The sequence below is a fragment of the Bombus vosnesenskii genome, unplaced genomic scaffold (assembly GCF_011952255.1).
Source record: "Bombus vosnesenskii isolate JDL3184/JDL3185 unplaced genomic scaffold, Bvos_JDL3184-5_v1.1 scf7180000013294, whole genome shotgun sequence".
NCBI lineage: Eukaryota > Metazoa > Arthropoda > Insecta > Hymenoptera > Apidae > Bombus > Bombus vosnesenskii.
Window position 1 is genome coordinate 1,802,854 of NW_022882945.1, and position 18,207 is coordinate 1,821,060.

The 18,207-nt window shown below is 38.8% G+C and overlaps 1 protein-coding gene across 2 annotated transcripts; it reads right to left on the reverse strand.

The window, feature by feature from the left end:
- Positions 1-1,107: 1,107 nt before the first annotated feature.
- LOC117232990 (splicing regulatory glutamine/lysine-rich protein 1-like) lies at positions 1,108-17,947 on the reverse strand. Of its 2 annotated transcripts, none has more exons than XM_033492818.1 (4): positions 17,809-17,947; positions 6,806-7,196; positions 6,288-6,485; positions 1,108-5,997 (listed from the first exon to the last, which is right to left on the reverse strand). In XM_033492818.1, exons 2-4 carry the CDS (start codon positions 7,133-7,135, stop codon positions 5,875-5,877), a joined length of 651 nt encoding a protein of 216 aa, XP_033348709.1. In that variant the 5' UTR covers positions 7,136-7,196; positions 17,809-17,947; the 3' UTR covers positions 1,108-5,874. The 2 variants fall into 2 exon arrangements, with proteins under 2 accessions (XP_033348709.1, XP_033348708.1); XM_033492817.1 differs by lacking the exon at positions 17,809-17,947 and adding an exon at positions 7,857-7,999.
- Positions 17,948-18,207: the final 260 nt, after the last annotated feature.

Sequence of the window (18,207 nt, forward strand, 5' to 3'; positions counted from 1 at the left end):
ACAGTAAGTAATTTTTCGACTGCTTTTTAATGAACAAATTGCACCGCGTTGTGTTTTAAATCATTGTCTTTACGTAAGATACAGTGACATTAATCACTACATATCTTAAATGATATTTAATTGGTAATTATATTTGAATTATGAGAGCAGATCTATTTAAAAGATATTCTTTTAAATCAAGCTCAGTATATATATATGTCGGGTTATCATTGGGGTTAGGGGCGCATAATGAATCTTCACGTGAATTGGCCATCGTTGTTATGTACTATAGATGATATTGTACTGATGCAAATGTGATTATTACAGAGTTTAACAAGTAGCGGCGATTGGATAATCGAGATGTCGATGATAATGAATTTAGGTTCGATAACGAATCTACGGTCAACAGGATGACAAATACGATTTGATCCACGATTCTGATGTGACTCAACGCACTTGTCCACTGTACAAGTAGAACTTATCAGACTGAATCTCAGTCCAAGTGGAACCGCTCTTATATACTCCTCTCCGTACTCCCTGTACCCTTCGGGTCAATCTTTGTTTTTAAGGAGAGCTTTATAATTACTCCATACCTCTGTTAGATACACGTCCCTCCCGTGATCGTGGCTACGTTCAGCGACCTGTTATATCACTTTGAGCCCAAGTCCACTGTCATAAATCTTGGGCACTCATACTCGGATTAGATCATAAAAAACTATTTCTCAGTTTTATTATTTAAGTGCAGCTATAATAAAAAGTCTGGACTAAAGTATTGGGGACCTTCCCAAACATTCCAAAAGAAAGGCGCCGATGTCCTTTCATCTCCGACATATATATTTAAATTGATATGAATAAAAAGTCGCTTCTACAGCGCCTGTGTATAGGCAACCAATGCCAAACATGTTCCCATTGCGACAACTTGTAACTCTACATGTTCGAATAAAAGATATTTGAGGAAACGTGATTACGTGAAACGTGTGAACCACTTTTTTTTATAATTAATGCCAAAGATACCCCAATAAACAATGATAGATGAAAGCCTAGTTAGTTTAGTGGTTATGGAGCTCTCTGAAAAAATAGGTCATCAGACATAATGATGAGATGAAATGGTGAGACAGAATGGAAAACTTTACTACTTTAGGCCACTTTTTATTGGTGCGAACTTACCAGAATACATCGAGTTTTACAGTCAATATTCTCTATGGAACGACGATTCACCAGGTAATCGTTCACTTTACTCTCTATGTAACGTACATACACAGAATAAACGACATGTATACACGCGCGAGCACACACATATACGGGTTAGCGTGTGTGCTTGTTAGGCTACGAGATGGTACAGTTTCATGCTTGTTTAAATTCACCCCTCACAAAGGAACAAAATTATAGTTTCCTCCTCATCAACAAATCCTCTTTTGAAACAAAACTCGACACTTGACAAATGCATAGATTATTTTGAGATATAAAAATTCTGTCCTTCGAACCTGCGACTTATACACTAATTGTAGAATATGTATTTGGATTATACGATAGTAGATTTTGATGCGAGGGAATTGACATTTTACAACAGCTTTGTGTTTAAAAAAACTCTTTATCTGTCTCATCATAATTAGACTGCGGATTTTCATGTAGATTCAGATTTTTATGTACGTAACTAAAGAAATAGTATCTAGATACTAGATAGAGACAGAGATTAGTTTCATTCTCTAGATTTTAAATATTAGGATGAGTACTTTACTTTGGATATCTTTTATACTTTTAAGTAGTATCTTTACATTTTGTATGTTATATCGTTTCATATATTTTACACATTTAAATTCTCCACAAATGCATACAAATCTACAGTCTAATTATAATATTTTAAATGTTACAGCTTACTAGTTCTTTCTTTTTGAGAAGTCTCAAAATACGGCTGGATTCCTGTAGAATTTCATCGTCAGATAGTTTCACTTGTTTCGATTAATATCTTTAAAATTTCCAACAGTAATATACATTCTATTTTTGTCTTAAATATATGATAATCATGTCTCGCGGCCGTTTTACAATAGTACTTTGTTAAATGTTGTAATCGTTATCATAATTATACTGTCTCATATCATGAATATATTATATAGTAGAGATTATAATAATCGTTACAAGTTTTGTCATTCAAGGCAATGACATTTTAATGAAAAATTCGCGGCCCAGAAAAATACTATACATACGTATCTCACTTTTCTCTCTTTTTCTTTTTTTTCTTATATGTTTTTCGATTTCTACCTCGTCCCTTTCCACGCACACACATACACAAGCTCCGCAAGGAATCGATTAATTGTAAATGAAATGTGTGCAGAGTATGTCAGGTGTTCAGGTGAAAATGATCCACTGACTATAGTGAAATTATGTAATTTGTGCGACTGGTCGTTCACGTCGAGATACCCTGCTCCTTTTTGTTACGCAACTTTAATATTAAAGGTTAAATTGAAAATTATCGATTCGGTTGTTTGTCAGAAAACGATTAATTTGGTTCAACGTATATAAAAATATTTCTATCGTTTTTTGAACCCTTTAACACGATATAAACTTTTAATCTTCTTCAAGCAAGAATTAGATATCTTTCCTTTTTCTTATACCTTTTGAGAAAAAAAGTTATATCTTTTACTCTTTGTTATAAAAGGCAGCAATAAATTTACTATACTTGTCAAATAAAATTTAAATTTTCTCCAAATGGAGCAAAGTTTTTTTCGATACGTAAATTACCATTTTAGCGCACGTAGGTAAACGGATCGCGCGTTATTCGTACAAAAGGATGCTTCTCACCGATAGAAAAGCAGGTTTAACAATGGCGGGAAGGATCGACTGTTCACGCACGTGAAATATTGTTCGTGTTTTCTTCGGCGCGAAGTACAAAAGAACTCTCGTATCTTGAACAACAGTATTTTGAAAAGATAAGTGTATAGGCAGGTACTGTATTATGTTTCAGATTGACCCGATCGACGTTCACCATTGGACGATCGTGTCGTTTGAGATTTTTACCTCAGTTTTATTTATCTTCTCGCTGCTGAATCGCTCGATGAGTTGCAACGAGTACAACATTTACAATAGAGTCCTCGAAAAAACGATATATAGCTGCGATGCTCGCGTTCATCTCGAAGACCCGAGGCTTGCCTTTACAGCAGTAAAATCGAATTTTCGCGTTGCAGCAAAGAATCGATATCGTTGTATCCCTAGGTAAACTACGTTAGCGCGATAGGTCAGAATTAATTGAATTAAAACAATGGAAGGAAAAAAAATGAAAAGTCGAACCGGGTTTAAGTAAACGAACCAAATCTACCGAGTCGTAAGAATGTCTTCATACTATATTTTTGCGATATTTTGACTATCGTTTACCCAAGAAAATCGTAAGCGATAGAGAGGTTTAACGCGTTGAGTGCAGCGATAATTTCAAAAATTTCCATTTATCGTAAATCTATAGACTCTTTTTTCAAAAAGATCTTCAATACAATTACTAGATTGTATAAAGAAGTGTATACTAATTAAGTTCTAATAAAATACAAATTAAACATATGAATTAATATGCTATGCATATTATTTTTAGGCAATATTATTTTTCAAATAATATCTTACATATTGTAATTATTTGAAGAGAATTTCAAGCCTGCACGAAAAGTTTCCTATCGATCATCGATGACCAACGTGGCACTTGACGTGTTAAAAATATAAAAGAATCAGAATCGTTGGTAGGGCGAACAAAGATGCAAACGAGACACCATTGAATACACGTATTCGACGCTCGATCTATAATACTTTCATGTGTTTCGAGTTTCGATTTCCTCGGACGCGTATTGCGGGAAATCAGTGTAAATTACAATCGTTAATTACACATCTAGCTACGCGCGTTTTGCCGCAAGGAAGAATCGACAGGGGCCATTGAATCGACAGCTTTCGATTTCTTTCTCGAGGAATGAGATCGCGGCCGTTGCTCCTTTGGGAATGCTTTCTAATTTTCTAGCGTAATAGCCAGCTTAACGCCGTTCGTTCCACGGAGACTGAGAAAGAACGCGGTACCGGAAGTGGCCGGTACTATTTGACTCAATATTTGCTTTCAGCAGAGTAAGTGGTTTTTCGTGTTGTGTGAAAAATCAATGTTAATCCAATAAACATTTTTCTAGTTGTTCGAAGATTTGCTTAAAAGTTATTGGTCGATGGTAGTTGTAATAATCATAGTAAATTATATAGATATTGCTTTCCTAAATTAGTTTTATATGTTTTATTATTTATATTGGAGTAGACTCGTCGAGTCGAGAAGACGATAGAAAAACTTTGAATAGTGTTTGTTCGTTAAAAATGCTATTTTGTGTATATAGATGGCAACACATGAAATGGTTAAATAATAGGCCCGTTTATCGTTGTCGAAAAATGTAAATTGTGTGTATAATAATAAAAGTAGTTGGTAAAAAGACGTGTTTAGCCTATGAAAGACAGAGAAACTTTCGTTTTATCTGAATTTTATAATTCTTTATTAACAGATTGCGGATATTTATGAAACTCATATTTTTAAGAGTATTTTAGATGTTTTACATATTTTACATATTTTTGCATACAATTTGCATTTTATGCATTTTTGCATCTTTGGATTTTTTCATAAACGCATAAAAATCCGCAATCTATGTACTTATTAACGATGTACGTAACTGTTTTCGAATTGTAATTGATTCGTCTCATTCCTCGAGCTAGAGAAAATACGCAGCAAGTCGATGTAACAAAGCATAAAAGTGATCATTTACAATAGTATTGAGTTTTCGAGACAACACGCCGATTATTTATATACCGCGTTTATAACATGGCTAACATTTACGCTAATGTATATTTTTCCTGTAATTTCCCCAGATGAAATCCTTCTATCGATAAAATTTCACACTCTCTTGTAATAGAAGAATTCGAATTGAAATTCACGATCGCAAATTGGTCCAGTTTTATCAAGCTAATCAAGTTCAATCCATAGGACCCGGGGAGATTAAATGTACATCATCTATGAGCAACACGGTTCAGATATCGATATTAACATTCTTGAGAATCGAGTAGGTATCATTTCGGTCGGACATGGACAATGAATTTTTAAACAATCTCAACAGCGAGGTCGTTTGAACGTTAACTCTACGCCTATTGTACAAATTGGTCGAGCGTTTACCAATCGTCTACCACCGAGTGAAAATGCAACGAGTAATATGTATACAATTGACAAGTTGAAATCTGTCTTTTTGACTTCGATACTTCCTCTAGTAACTTCTTTGTTAAAGCACACTGCAGTTTGCTTGACATTATCGAAAATACTTCTCAATGAAAAGGGTAATTCTCGTGAGATACCACCTCGAAAAATTTCATCAACATCTGTGATGCTCAAAAACGAAAATTCGCTTTTCTCTATAGAATGAACTTCTTCGTGAATTAAATTTGGGACACAAATACGCGACTTGCAATTTTTTTATCTGAACGGCTTTCCTTCAAATTCGAATTTTTTATTTTCAACAATATCATTCGATGACCATTGTTTCTTAAAAACCCTCGAAATTGTAGGGCATTGCATAGTGTTCGATATTTCCCACACAGAGATCATTTTAATTGTAATTCCGATCAATTTTCCTGAACCAAGAGCTTCTAAATGAAAATTCACGAAGATCCACTTACATATATTTTTTCGATTATAAAGTTTTAAATATTGGCTGGCTGTTTATGTTATTAGCAATTTCATCCCAAATAACCATAGGACGACGGTCAATAACTAATTGATTCGTGGCTCGTCGGTCCATTAGGAAACAGTCAACCTGATTTGTGCGCAATCACGTGAACTTTTGCTCCTTATGGAAGCACACGGTGAAGACCGTGTCGTCGCCATGGAGGTTCGTTTCCGCTGTCTTAGAACAGTACGCAACCGGAACCTTGCATCACTTCGGAAATGAACATCGGCGTGCCGGCGCCTAGTCCACCGTCAGTCTTCTGGTTCTCATTCTTGTCGTACTCGCAGTCGAAATAACAGCTCTGTGAAGGCAATTTATGAGTTTTCATGTTCAATTGTACGTTACTGAAATATATATATATATTGCTGCTCATAAGTATATGAACACTTTGTTCAATTTGTATGAACAACTTAAAATGAACTTAATTTGAAAGAATGTTTTTGAAGGCAAATGAAAATATTTTAATAATTCTACTGTGCATGTACTCTCGATTTTACTACGCACATATTGTCTTGAAGAAGTAACAAAGTATTCGTAGAATATTTGAAAATGTGGGTTATTCGATATTCGTGCTGTACAAGGGCAAGTTACCTGACAGTCCAAGCATCTGCAGTGGTCGCTCATCTTGCAAGTGATGCCCCACTGTTTCGCCACTGCTCTGTATAACTCTTTACTCGACTTGTGAAGGATCTTGGGTGCTTTTGTTCTATTATCTTCGCCAGACGCGTCGTTCCCGAGGTTCTTTCCACCCTCGTACTTCTGAACCTCGGCTGCGTGCTCCAACCGCGTCTAAAATTACATCAGAGTATAATAGAAAATTTCAATAAAAACCTGTATCATACCACGAAGCTTAAGCTCTCGCCTAACACTTAAAACAATAAATGAGAAATCTTTCATCTTTCGAAAATTACTTAAAAAAAAAGTTAAATTAAAAAACTTCCAGCATTCAACGACGAAATATTCAATGGAATATTCTCAAAAGAAACTTTGATCTTACTGTACGCGTAGAAAAATTTGGAATCAAGTATTTCCATCTTAAAGATTTTGGTGATCGAATGAAACGGAGCGAGTTAGCTCTTTTATTCGGTTAGGTCAACTCAGATCTTCACCTGTTCGATAACGTGCTCGTAAGAAGGAGGAGGGGAGCTCGGTATGGCTTGTTCGTTCCTCACCATCAGGCTGTTGGAATCGAATATCGCCGAGTTTAAATTGGATTCAGTTTCGGTGGTCAATTGCAGTTGACTCATTGGAAGTTGAACGTTTCGTCCATTCGCGTTTTCCTCCTCGTCCTCTTGCGCATTTTCTTCGTCCTCGTGTTCCGTGTCACTGCCTTTGTCCGCTTCTTTCTCGTAATGTTTGTCTTTCTCCATTTTGTATTCCAATTCTTTGTCCTTGTCCTTCTCACGGTCCTTCTCGTCGCTGCTGCGCGACTTGGACATTTTTGAAAAGGGAAACTTGAACGGTGCCAGTTTGACTATTTCTTTTTCCTTCTTTAGTCGCCTGCAATAAAAAATCTGCTCGTTAACGGCGAACAGTCGGCTACTGGGAGAAAAGGGCGATAGGAATTAATCGAAATATCCGAGGAACTATACTAATTCATTAAGAAATGAACAGCGGAATATTGTGGAATTATGTAGACGCCTGTAGAACTGTAGATGTTGTTGAGAAAAATCTATTGCAATAGATATTTTTTAAAAGTACGCTGCTTTTTAATTTGCAGGAAAATAATTTATTATTGTGCTATAAATCTTTAATTTCTTCAAACTTCTTAAAATCGTAGAATGAATACGGTAGGAGAAACAAACGAAAATGTTGTATTCGTAATTTCAAGGAATTCGATAACGTAGATTGATTGAAACAAAATTGCAAACGAAATATTGCGTTGCCGGCCTTAATGGATTCAAGCTTTTACGCGTAAGATAGAAAAGTTGTCGGTGAATTTTTCCCCTCTCAATAGCAACGCAGCTTTCAATGCCGAAACGCGTGCGAACTTCTAATCGATATTCCTACATTTACAATCGTGTCGTACGCAATGCAAGAACTATTGACTTTAATATAGCATAGGTGCGGTGTAATTTTTCTCTTCTGCTTTCAAACCGCACTTAAAAAAGCTTCTTGGCAACTATAGCTCCTCACTCTGTTTCCATCATCGCCACTTACCCACACTTCCTTATCTCCACAGCTCGCAGAATCCTCGAGTGATTCTCGTTCATGCTACGCGACACGGATTCATCGAGCGCGAGCCAGTAGGCACAGTGGCAGAGAGAAAACCAACTTGAAAAATAGCGGTAGAGAATGACGAAAAAAAGGAGAGCAACGGAAAAAGCAAAACCGAGAAAGAGAGAGAGAGAGAGAGAGACAGATAGACAGACAGACAGAGAACCCAGAAGAAAGTAAGAAAAACATAGAAAAAACAAGCGTGCTAGAGAGAGCGGGGGATGAAGGGGCGAGGGGTTGGGGTGTGTCTCGGTGCGAGTGCACCAGCTGCATCTGTCGTTGACCCAGTGGCCGAGTTTCCCGTTTATCGGTCGACCTGGCGCAGTTGCGACTGACTTTAAAGCCGTCGACTCCTTCGGATATTTAAGGCCGTCGCCCACCTAACTATACAGCGTATAAACATCATCAGACCTGTTCACGATATTATATGGAGTTTAATATATAAACAAATCCACTTATTCATAACAATACAGCATCGAAACATCTCTATGTCATGTCGGTAGCATCACGAACGAACGTTTTGTCGATCAGACAACGATCATATGTATATTGATCGTAAGCCGCTTGCAATGGTGCAACAAAGTAGTTACTACATTTACTGATAAAATATCCTCTAGCTATTTTCTATGTGATGTATGATGAAAGATTGGGAGAACTGGTTCGTTGATATTCGTTATTACATTGTTTTATTTATTTCACTTATGTTCCATATAGAATGGCGAGTATTATAAATAGGGAAAGTACGTATGTCATATGCAGTTGAATTTAATTTCTATCACCTCGAAATGAAATTTTATGGAACGCCAGTAAAATGACAAACATTTGTCTAATAATGTAGTTCACATCTATTTCGAAATTTACGATACACGTATGCTAATACCATGTCAATGTTACTGTGATATCGTATCGCAACTTAATATTGCTGGCCTGATAACATGCTATTAAAAAGCGACGAGCGCAGTTAAGCTTCCGCGGACGAAGCAACGATCTGTGCTACGCGCGGTTCTTGCCGAATTCGACGATTTCCAACGGGAATTAACGTAACGGGGATAATTCTCTGACTGGTGATCGATATCGGAACGATCCAGCCGCTACGTGACCTATCTCGCGATTCGTCCGGCGTCTTGATTGTTTCCGGTACGAACAAACTCTGGCTTTATTGGTTTGATACCTTCTGGACATATGGAATGTAAAATCAAGGTTGTGTAGATTGCGGAATATCAGGCTTGGCCGAGTGTGTGGGTTTTGGAAACATTGGGATGATCAATTAGTCAGGTCTCCCTTACAAAATTGTATGGAACTTCGAGTAGGTGGCAGAGTATTACGTCGCTTAAATATATAATCGATGATATTAAAGTTCGTGAGAGAGACATAGTAGAGTTTGAACGTTTTGAATCCTTAATGTTTAAGAATTCAGATGGTAGAGTTTTCCATTTTTATAATTTAAATAATATTCTTCGTGTCCCAAATACTTCAACGAAGTTGCGATATTCTTCTTGTTAAATACTAGTATAATTTTATCGGACAATTTAAATTACAATCATAAGAATATGAATTCTGTAATAACTACGTAATAATATTATATAGAACGTAATTAAGAACGTACTTAGCTCTTAAAGCTTCTGAGTCGGGAGATCAATATTATATGCGAAAGGTGCGCGGAAAGATCCAATTTCCTGCTTTCCTTTAAACGCACGAAGGATCATTCCGCATAAAGCGCGAACCCTGTTCCTTAACGTACACTATCGCCTTGCCAAATGAGAAATTCTTTCGGTCTATCCTATCGTAGGTGTTCAGTTAGGTGACAGTAGAAACGTTTATACCGGAAGCCGTCAGTCAAACGGCTGCTGCGAGCGTGGCAGCTTTAATTCGACGTGTCGCTCGAAATGCTCGGCTGGAACGTTAAAAATGTATCACCTTGGAAGCGAGTCCGTGACAATGCGGTGCCTGTCATGCTTTTAACTCGAATCGTCGAAAAAGAGAGCTGAAACGTGGGACGCGCTTATTTCGCGCGATCGACGGACATGTGCAATTAGATAGAATTACTTGGCGTAGGTGGAACGTTTTGGCTCGGTGCACGAATTGCGTGGGAAGACGAGATTGTTCGTGTACTGATCTACAGACCAGCCTTTGCTAGAAGCAACGGGTATCTATTTCTCCTTCTCGTAAGAATTTCTTTCCTCGCGGTTACGGTCTTATGTAGATACCATTAATCAGACATTCATCTGCTTTTAATTGAAATGTTTATTCGGTGATATTCTGGGATATTCAGATTCGTTAGCATAGTGTTTATCAAATTCGGTAATTATTCGATGTGACAAGTAGATGTGGAAACAGTAGAACGATACTGTATGTAGCGAAATTTGGATCGTAAAATTAGGTTGATTTGTGGATAAATTAAGTAGTGGAATTTCCTATTGGTTATAATCGGAGAAATAGAATGACACTGATTCACAGTCGGGTAAATATTGTGGAACAACAAGTAGATTCGACTACTCATGTTCAGACGAGCGGAAGGTTGTCGACTGTGGGCAAATGGGTAAGAAGGAAGTCACGCGTCGTCGAGTAAATAGAACGTGATCGTTCGTGTGCAGACATGCAGAGTTGTACATTCTACTAAGAGTGATATTGGTATGTTAATGTTTGTAGCTTCAAGTAGAATAGTGCCTGACTAATCTCACAACATAGCAAGAAGACCATCTACGTAAACCGAGTAGAATAGCACAGCCTGAGAGTCAGACGTTTGGATAGTGCTAACAATTTGTATTCCGAGATATCAATAATCCCAAAACGTCGAAGAATTTTCGAAAATAGTATCGCCTAAGTGTTGTTAGTATTTCTATTGAAGAATTTACGAGTTTTAATCCTTATTAGAATTTCTTGCAACTGTAAGCTCGTTCAGAAATTCAAGAAACAAACAATCGTAACAGCAGCGAGCAATCGTACACGTTAATCCCGCGACAGAATAGTCGGAAAGTTTACAATCTGAGGAAGTTTCATCGCTCTTGAATTAGAGCAAGGACGGCCGCACGAACATCTGAATGTCTTCAGAGAAGCAGGCAGAAGCGAAAAAAGAGAAATAGAAAGAAAAAGAGGGAGAAAGAGAAAGATAAAAGAGAGGAACTGGCGGCAATTGCACCACGGATATTGTATCACTCACACTTCGTATACGATACGACCACCGCGACTGTATTTTGCTTCCTATTCCTGAACCAAAATTTCACCTTCCTTGTACTACTGATATCGTTGCCTTTGGCATGGGAGGAGCGAAGGATCTGCTGAGCAAACGTAGAAGAGGCAGAAAAAAGTTGCAATTACGTATTGCGGAGCTGGATTACTAGAAATCCTTGTGTTTCTATATTTTCATCCAAAACATGCATAATGTATATACAGACTCACATTCCTAAATATCGATCTTCTCCTTCCTCTGAGATCATTCTAGACTAAATTCCCCCGTACAAAACCATCAATTAAAAAAATTATCTTCATAGATTCGTTAACATACGTCGATCTAATTAATTCTATCGTTTCGATGAAACTCCTGCAGCGTCGAACGAACTTTGATAATAAGACACTCGAGGCAATTTGCCTAATACGGGCAATGTTCGCGGTCTGGTGCAAATCCGGACCGCTCGTTTGCTCGTTTCCTCGCGTTGGGAGCTCGCTCTGGAGAAAAGTGCCGAGGGAGCAGCGAGAATTCGCTACGATTTGGAATCACTGCTCGCTTGCCGGAATGCCGGCACTCGCATCGGATACAGGTCGTCGAAATAAGACGACCACTCGACGGGTTCGCGCGAGGCAAACGAACGAAGTAGCTGGTAAAGTAGGTTGCACCGGGGAGGGGTGAAAATCCAGTGGATTCAATGGCCGTACACCCCTCGATAGAAGTGGACGGTCTCATGTCAGTGGCCCCAGCTAGTGCACCGTCATCCTGGGCTCGCACCTTTCGTCCTAGTTTCTCCGTTCTTACCCCCGTTTCTGCCATCCTTTCGTTCCGCTTCATCCCTTCCCCTACGCTCCCTGTCTAACTCTTCCTTCGTCTTTCTCTTTCTCCGCGACTACCCTGATAGATCTTCGCGTCTCACTCTCGTACTCCTTTTCTTCCATCGTCTATGCATCCAAATATCCTCGTTTCACTTCGTCTCCCTTCGATCTGGCCTGTGTCCGACCACGCACGACCGTCTCTACTTGCAGCTGTCTGAAGTTTAGAGTTGCAGAACGGCGAACGAAGCTGAAGCGAGCGATTTTTCGTTTTAGCGTTGAACATATCTTTTCACGGGGATAGGTAGATGGAAGCTCGTTGATAGGTGCAAAATGAAAAATGGAAATTTGGATGTGGTCTCGTCTTGAGAGAGGTTGTGGACGCTCTAATGTTCTTCGACGTGGAAATAAATCGCGTTTAACGCTTTCTCTGAAAGTTTTATGATATAGATTTTTTACGAGTTTCCTCGGAAACGTTCGGGCGAAGAATGGCGTCTTCACAGGCTGTTTCATTTTCCAGCTAATTAGCTCGAGAAACCTTAATTAGTGGACTAAACGCCAATAGTTTTTATAGTTCTCGAGCGAACATCTTCAGCCTCGTTAACGTTCCCACGTATCTTTCCCCTAAATAATACGCGAGTCATTCTTTTTAAGGAAACAATTCACTTTGTATCAAGAGAATACCACGAGCTATGTCTTTTCTTTCTCGTTTTATCTTCTTCTTTTTCTCATTCATCTTTGACACTTGTCGTTTTTCTTTCGTTTCTGAGTATTCTCCCCTTCGAGAAGTTTCATAGTCAGACCAAGAAGGCGCATTGTCTCGGAGACAACAAACACCCTTGGCTTCGTGTCCTTTCGTGCAAGAACTTCGACCGCTATTGTGGTGCCTTTTCGTGGAAGTTTGGAGAACAAGGTGGTCGCGTCTGCGATGATGCTAAACCCCCAGGGTGACGTGGTAATCTCGGTGTCTTCGCGGCAAAAGTTTACCTTGCCCAAACATCAACCGTCGAGTACGATGGAGGGAGACAATTTCACAGACGATTCCGTTGGAGGTTCCAACGATCCACTGCCTTTTATTATTTCATTTCATTCGCGAACTGTTGCCCCTGTGATTACTGTTAAATCTCTCCGTTTTCTTTCACTCTTAACGTCTTACGGCGACAAAACCCGTGAAATACCTGAAGTCCATTTTCTATTTCCATATCTAAGAAGACCGATTGTTTATTCCTCTCACGCAGAATTTTATAAATGCGATGTTTCGAATAGAAGTACGAAATAAAGCCTAATTCCAACGGGTCGTTGCGAAATGCAAAATAATTCAAGCAAACGAAAATCAACGAATTATCCGGGAAAAAGCGATTAACAAGCACGTTAAAATCATATCAAAACCGCAGGTGGGTTGGCGGTTTTCATTTTCCGTTCAATTATTCATATCTACCATTATTTGTTTGGAAGAATGATATCGTACCGTTGTTATTAACTCGTCATAATGTACGTGCAGAGCATATACAATTCGTGTTACGTCGGTTTCGAATTTCGATTTCTTTTAATATACTATTTTAATATATAATTCTACCGACATAATAATTTATTTTTCTTTTCAACATACATATATGATCAACAGATTGGTCGTAACAAAATTAACGATCAATTTTTATTGTTTCAGTTCGTGTGACGTGTTTGCGAAATTACACGTTGCTTGATGTGTACGATGATATTTTTCCCCGTTTACAGAATATTTTACTCAGCTGTGTTAAATATTATAACAGAGATAGCTGAAATTTTTAAGCAATCCATTTCAAGCTTTTTTTCTTTTTTTCGCGAAATAGGGCCGCGTTGCATCCGATGCGCCAACTCGCATTCAGACGGTGAACAATGAGACTCGTCGAGTTTACATCGTATTCGTTCGAGGGAGTAGAATTTTTAAAGCGATTTTCATCCCGTTTCGTCCCACCCCGGAACATTTTCTGGAGCATTGTTTTTCCCCGTTTTAAATATACACACCGATCGTTTGTTTCGTATCAATATTGGTTGCATGCGTTTTTCTACTTTTTATTTGGTTTTCAAATTTCGTACGCGATTTAGAAATCCTTTGTTCGATGAAGTTTGTCAAATAGTATGACCGGTTTCGTACGAAGATATGTGTATCGTGATATGCATATGATAGGTATTGAATATACATGTACACCAATGGAAGCCTTAACATCACGATTCTCGTGAGATGGGATGTGATACTCATTTCGTCCATCTTGGCAACGATATTTTTCGTACTAAGGCAGCGGACGAAACATTAAAACGAATGGCGACATTCATACGGTACGCAGCTCGTGATACACGTATGTATCGCGATACGTGTATCTCCGTGTGAAACCGATCTGTGAGAGTGAGTAAATGATATCCCTGGCAGAGGATGTACACAGGCACAAGAGAGTATTCGAACACTTACTATTTTTATTTATTTTCCAATTACTGTTCCTTTCTTATTTAACATCTTCTTTTAACGTATCATTACGAGCTCGGAAGAATGTAATCGTTCCAAGTAAAGGTTTTCTACCCTCTACCGAGGGTGGCCAATGCGCAAACGCTGCAGGCTGGGCACAAAAACGACCCGTAATAGATGAGAAATTGCTGAGAAATGGCCACGATTTTCGCGCGAGAAACACGAAGCCGAAGATATAGGAAGTCGCAATAAATACGAGCGACGGTGAACGAGCGATAAAGGCGATCGAGTGTTTCGAAGAAACCGTAAAGCAGACTTTTATGTACGGCAATAGGTATCAAATCTTCACCTAGGGAATATCTGTCTGTCTGAAGAAAACGAGCGCTGTCATTTTTATCGGTTTTTAGGATATTATCAACTAATGACAAAGAGTGCGAAAGAAATTCTCTTTTCGCTAGAAATAATTTTCTTTCATTAAATTTGTGCCTGTTACATTCAACGTTTCTAATGTTCTTTTTTTATCGTCCACGATACGTTAATTGAACGCCCCTTTGACTCGTTTTATGGTATTCTTTTATCCTAAAATAAATTGCGCTATCATTGGAAAAGCAATCTCTAAGCAGCGGAACAGAGTGTTCCGGGAACAAATTACTCGAGAAGCGATTTAGGTCATGCGGTCTTGTTTCACGTGTGAGGCGTAGCCTAACGTTGCCAGGGAAAATTTGTGCTTGCTTGCTATCGGTATTACGTCCCAACCAAGATACGTTTATCGTTGATATTCGATATTTCGATGAGGGTGAAAATGGGATGGAGAAGCCCAGACAGCCGAATTTCACAGCCAGTGAAGACTCTGGGACGTAAGGTCGGTCCTTTTCGAAGGAACAGCTTTCGAAAGCCTTCGACATCAATCTCGCTCTCTCCTTTTATTCGGCTCGAATTCGCGCCGATGAGTAATCCTAAACCACCAAACAAACTTCTGACTGGCATCGAATGTTAGCCACTCCCTTTTTGCTGGCGTGTTCAGCTTACTCAGTTATATCACTAATACTGGTATTTTTCCTAAGGGCGGTCTAGCAATCTTAATAATAAATCTATGAGATCTTGATCTCTAATCGATACTTCTTAAGTTTTTGAAGATTACTAAAATCCTTCTCCTTTTCTTGTCTTTTCATTTCTTGATTAAATAAAAGAGTTTAATAATACGTAAATTTATCATTAAATTTTGCTAGTTATTTAGCTAGCCAATTTTCCAAGAGCGTTATAAAATCAGTTAAATAATCAGTTGAATCATCGAAATGATACGCGTCCAGGTGTCAAAAGATTATAGTTGTAACTTCAAGTAGGCGTTTATTGAGCCGTGTGCAATTTTATGCACCTGTTGATATATGCAAGAGGCGGTGAATTAAAGCGATCCGTTCCTTGTCAAAGAGCGTTTCGCTTTTCGAACGAGCATCGAACGATCTCATGAAATGTCAAACACGAGCACGTGAAACGAATATCTTGGAGTCAGCCGCCGTGTCTGGTGAAACGTTGACTCGACTACTTGCACGAATCGACAGCGTTTTTCGTCGTTGAATTTTCATTCGAATTCTCATTTCGAAACGACCGGTACGCGTTTTACGCTCATATCGTAAATAAATTGCTTGACGAGTGTTCGTGATGTACGTTCGTGATGTACGTTCGTGATGTACGTTCGTGGTGTACATTCGTGATGTACGTTCGTGGTGTACATTCGTGATGTACGTTCGTGATGTACGTCGATATACGTAGTAAGTAAGGATCATCGACAGAGGTAAGGTTGTTGTCGATCGATGGCATCGACAATGCCGCGTCGCGTCGGTGAAAATTTCTGGCTGATAAAATTCAACGAGGCACCAGCAGGTACAATTACTATTTAATTCGCGAAAATAACCTTTGTCCCATGGCGGAGCAACGAAACGGATCATTAGGAGGAATTTGGTTAACGCTGCTAATTGAACGAACAGTACCATCTAATTAACAACAAGATTAATACTATGTCAATGCATCATCGATACAGGTTCGATTTTATATAATGGGGTTAAAAATATTTGCAATACAAATCGCGTGTGTAATTGCGCGGGAACTGGGTGGTCTGTTGAATGACGTTTGTTAAATGTAATAAAGAATCGTCTGTGTTGACAATAGCAGGGAACAATCCTTGCTTAGCTTTTATATAAAATGCGAAATAAGGTATAAAAAAAGGTATCGTTCGAATAATTACAGCATCTGTGTGTTATTTTACGGAGACAGTGAAAAATATATCGTTGGAAAGAAAGACAGGGATTTAGAACGAAAGGTTCTTACAAGTTTCGATGGAGGATCGCGACGTTAACAAAACGTGATAAAAAAATACGAAGACGCAGAAACGTCGTGAAGGACGCAGAAATGATCACCGAACCATTCTTCTGTCTTCTTGAGTCAGCGAGAAAAGAAAAGTGAACAGCGTAGAAATGGCATTTACTGAAATCCGGAGGGGGCGGACGGCCGAACAGGGCGTTGTTCGACTGAAACGAGGGTCCCGGTGACAGACAGAAACACTCACACGTGTCGTGCAAACAGAAGGTCTGGTATTAACGGTGATGGATCGTTAAATTGTTATCGAACGCACATTTTCCTTTGTTCATAGACTGTGGATGAAAAAACGAGGGAAATTGTTAATTGCCAATAAACTTGATCTCTCTGCTGGTTTAGCGGCATAGGTTACGGAAGAGTTGGTTTAAAGAGTGCGGTTAAAAGATCAACGTTCGCAGTGATACGAGAGAAAATTTATAGGGGCGGCTTTTGGTTTCAATACGCGGGGAAAAGTTAGTTTAAGTTATAAATATGGAGTGGATTAAAAGTCCGGATAAAACGATATGAACGCGTATAAATAGTATGCGAACATGTGGTGTTTGCTTTGCTTCTCTTTCCTTCTTGCTATTCATTCATGAAACGCAGTCGTGCAACTCGAAGTATGCATTCGAAAACAAATAAAAGAAAGAAAAGAAGAAGGGAGAAAAGGAAAAAAAAGGAAGGATGAACTATCTTTCATTCAAATTATTTTTCAATAATTTCGATTTTACTATACTTTATCGTTTTAAATATAAATCACAACTTCCTGGAGAGATTTCATCCAACACAAACATCACCAAAGTGCAATAATAAACGGATTCGATGAAATCAATTTCTCCTTTTATAGAATTTCCTACTATATTAAATATCAAGAAATGTCAAAAGACGAGCGCTCGATCGATCGACAATTCTAGACGATCGAGTCTATCGTTAACCATTGGCTCTATTGATCGCCAATGTCAACGCACACCATTGCACGGGATGGTGAGATACACGCGAGAGGGGTGCGTTTCCTTTGCCGGACAAAGCACGCAGTTCGAGTCGAGACCATTTGCGTTGTTTTGGAAAAATTAACCGAAAGACCGATAAAAAAATAATTACGAACAATGCGTCGTTACTCACAAGTTTGGACTGTCCTCAGGCGCAACGATGAAATTCACTGGTTTCTTGAAACTGGTCAACTTCGTGGAGACTTGCACGGGGTGTCGGTGTTAGACGGCCATGTTGTTGGAAATTCACCGCCCTCTAGCCGACGCTCGACGAAGTCACGATCCCTTCCCTCGTGGAGGAAACTCACCCCCTCAATTCCACCCTTTTTTGTGCCTTTTGCGTTCCGTTCTCGCGCGCTTAAGAGTACGACCAAGTTCACTAGCAGGTTACCTTTTTGTTTAGGATAAAAAGTGCTAAGATGGCACGTGGATCTTCTGTCTTGCTAATTTAAATGATTTGTGCTGGTAATTTAAAGTAGACAGGAAATATATTAGAGGACTGTGTTCAAGGTTCCATTTTCACGCGCAGCTA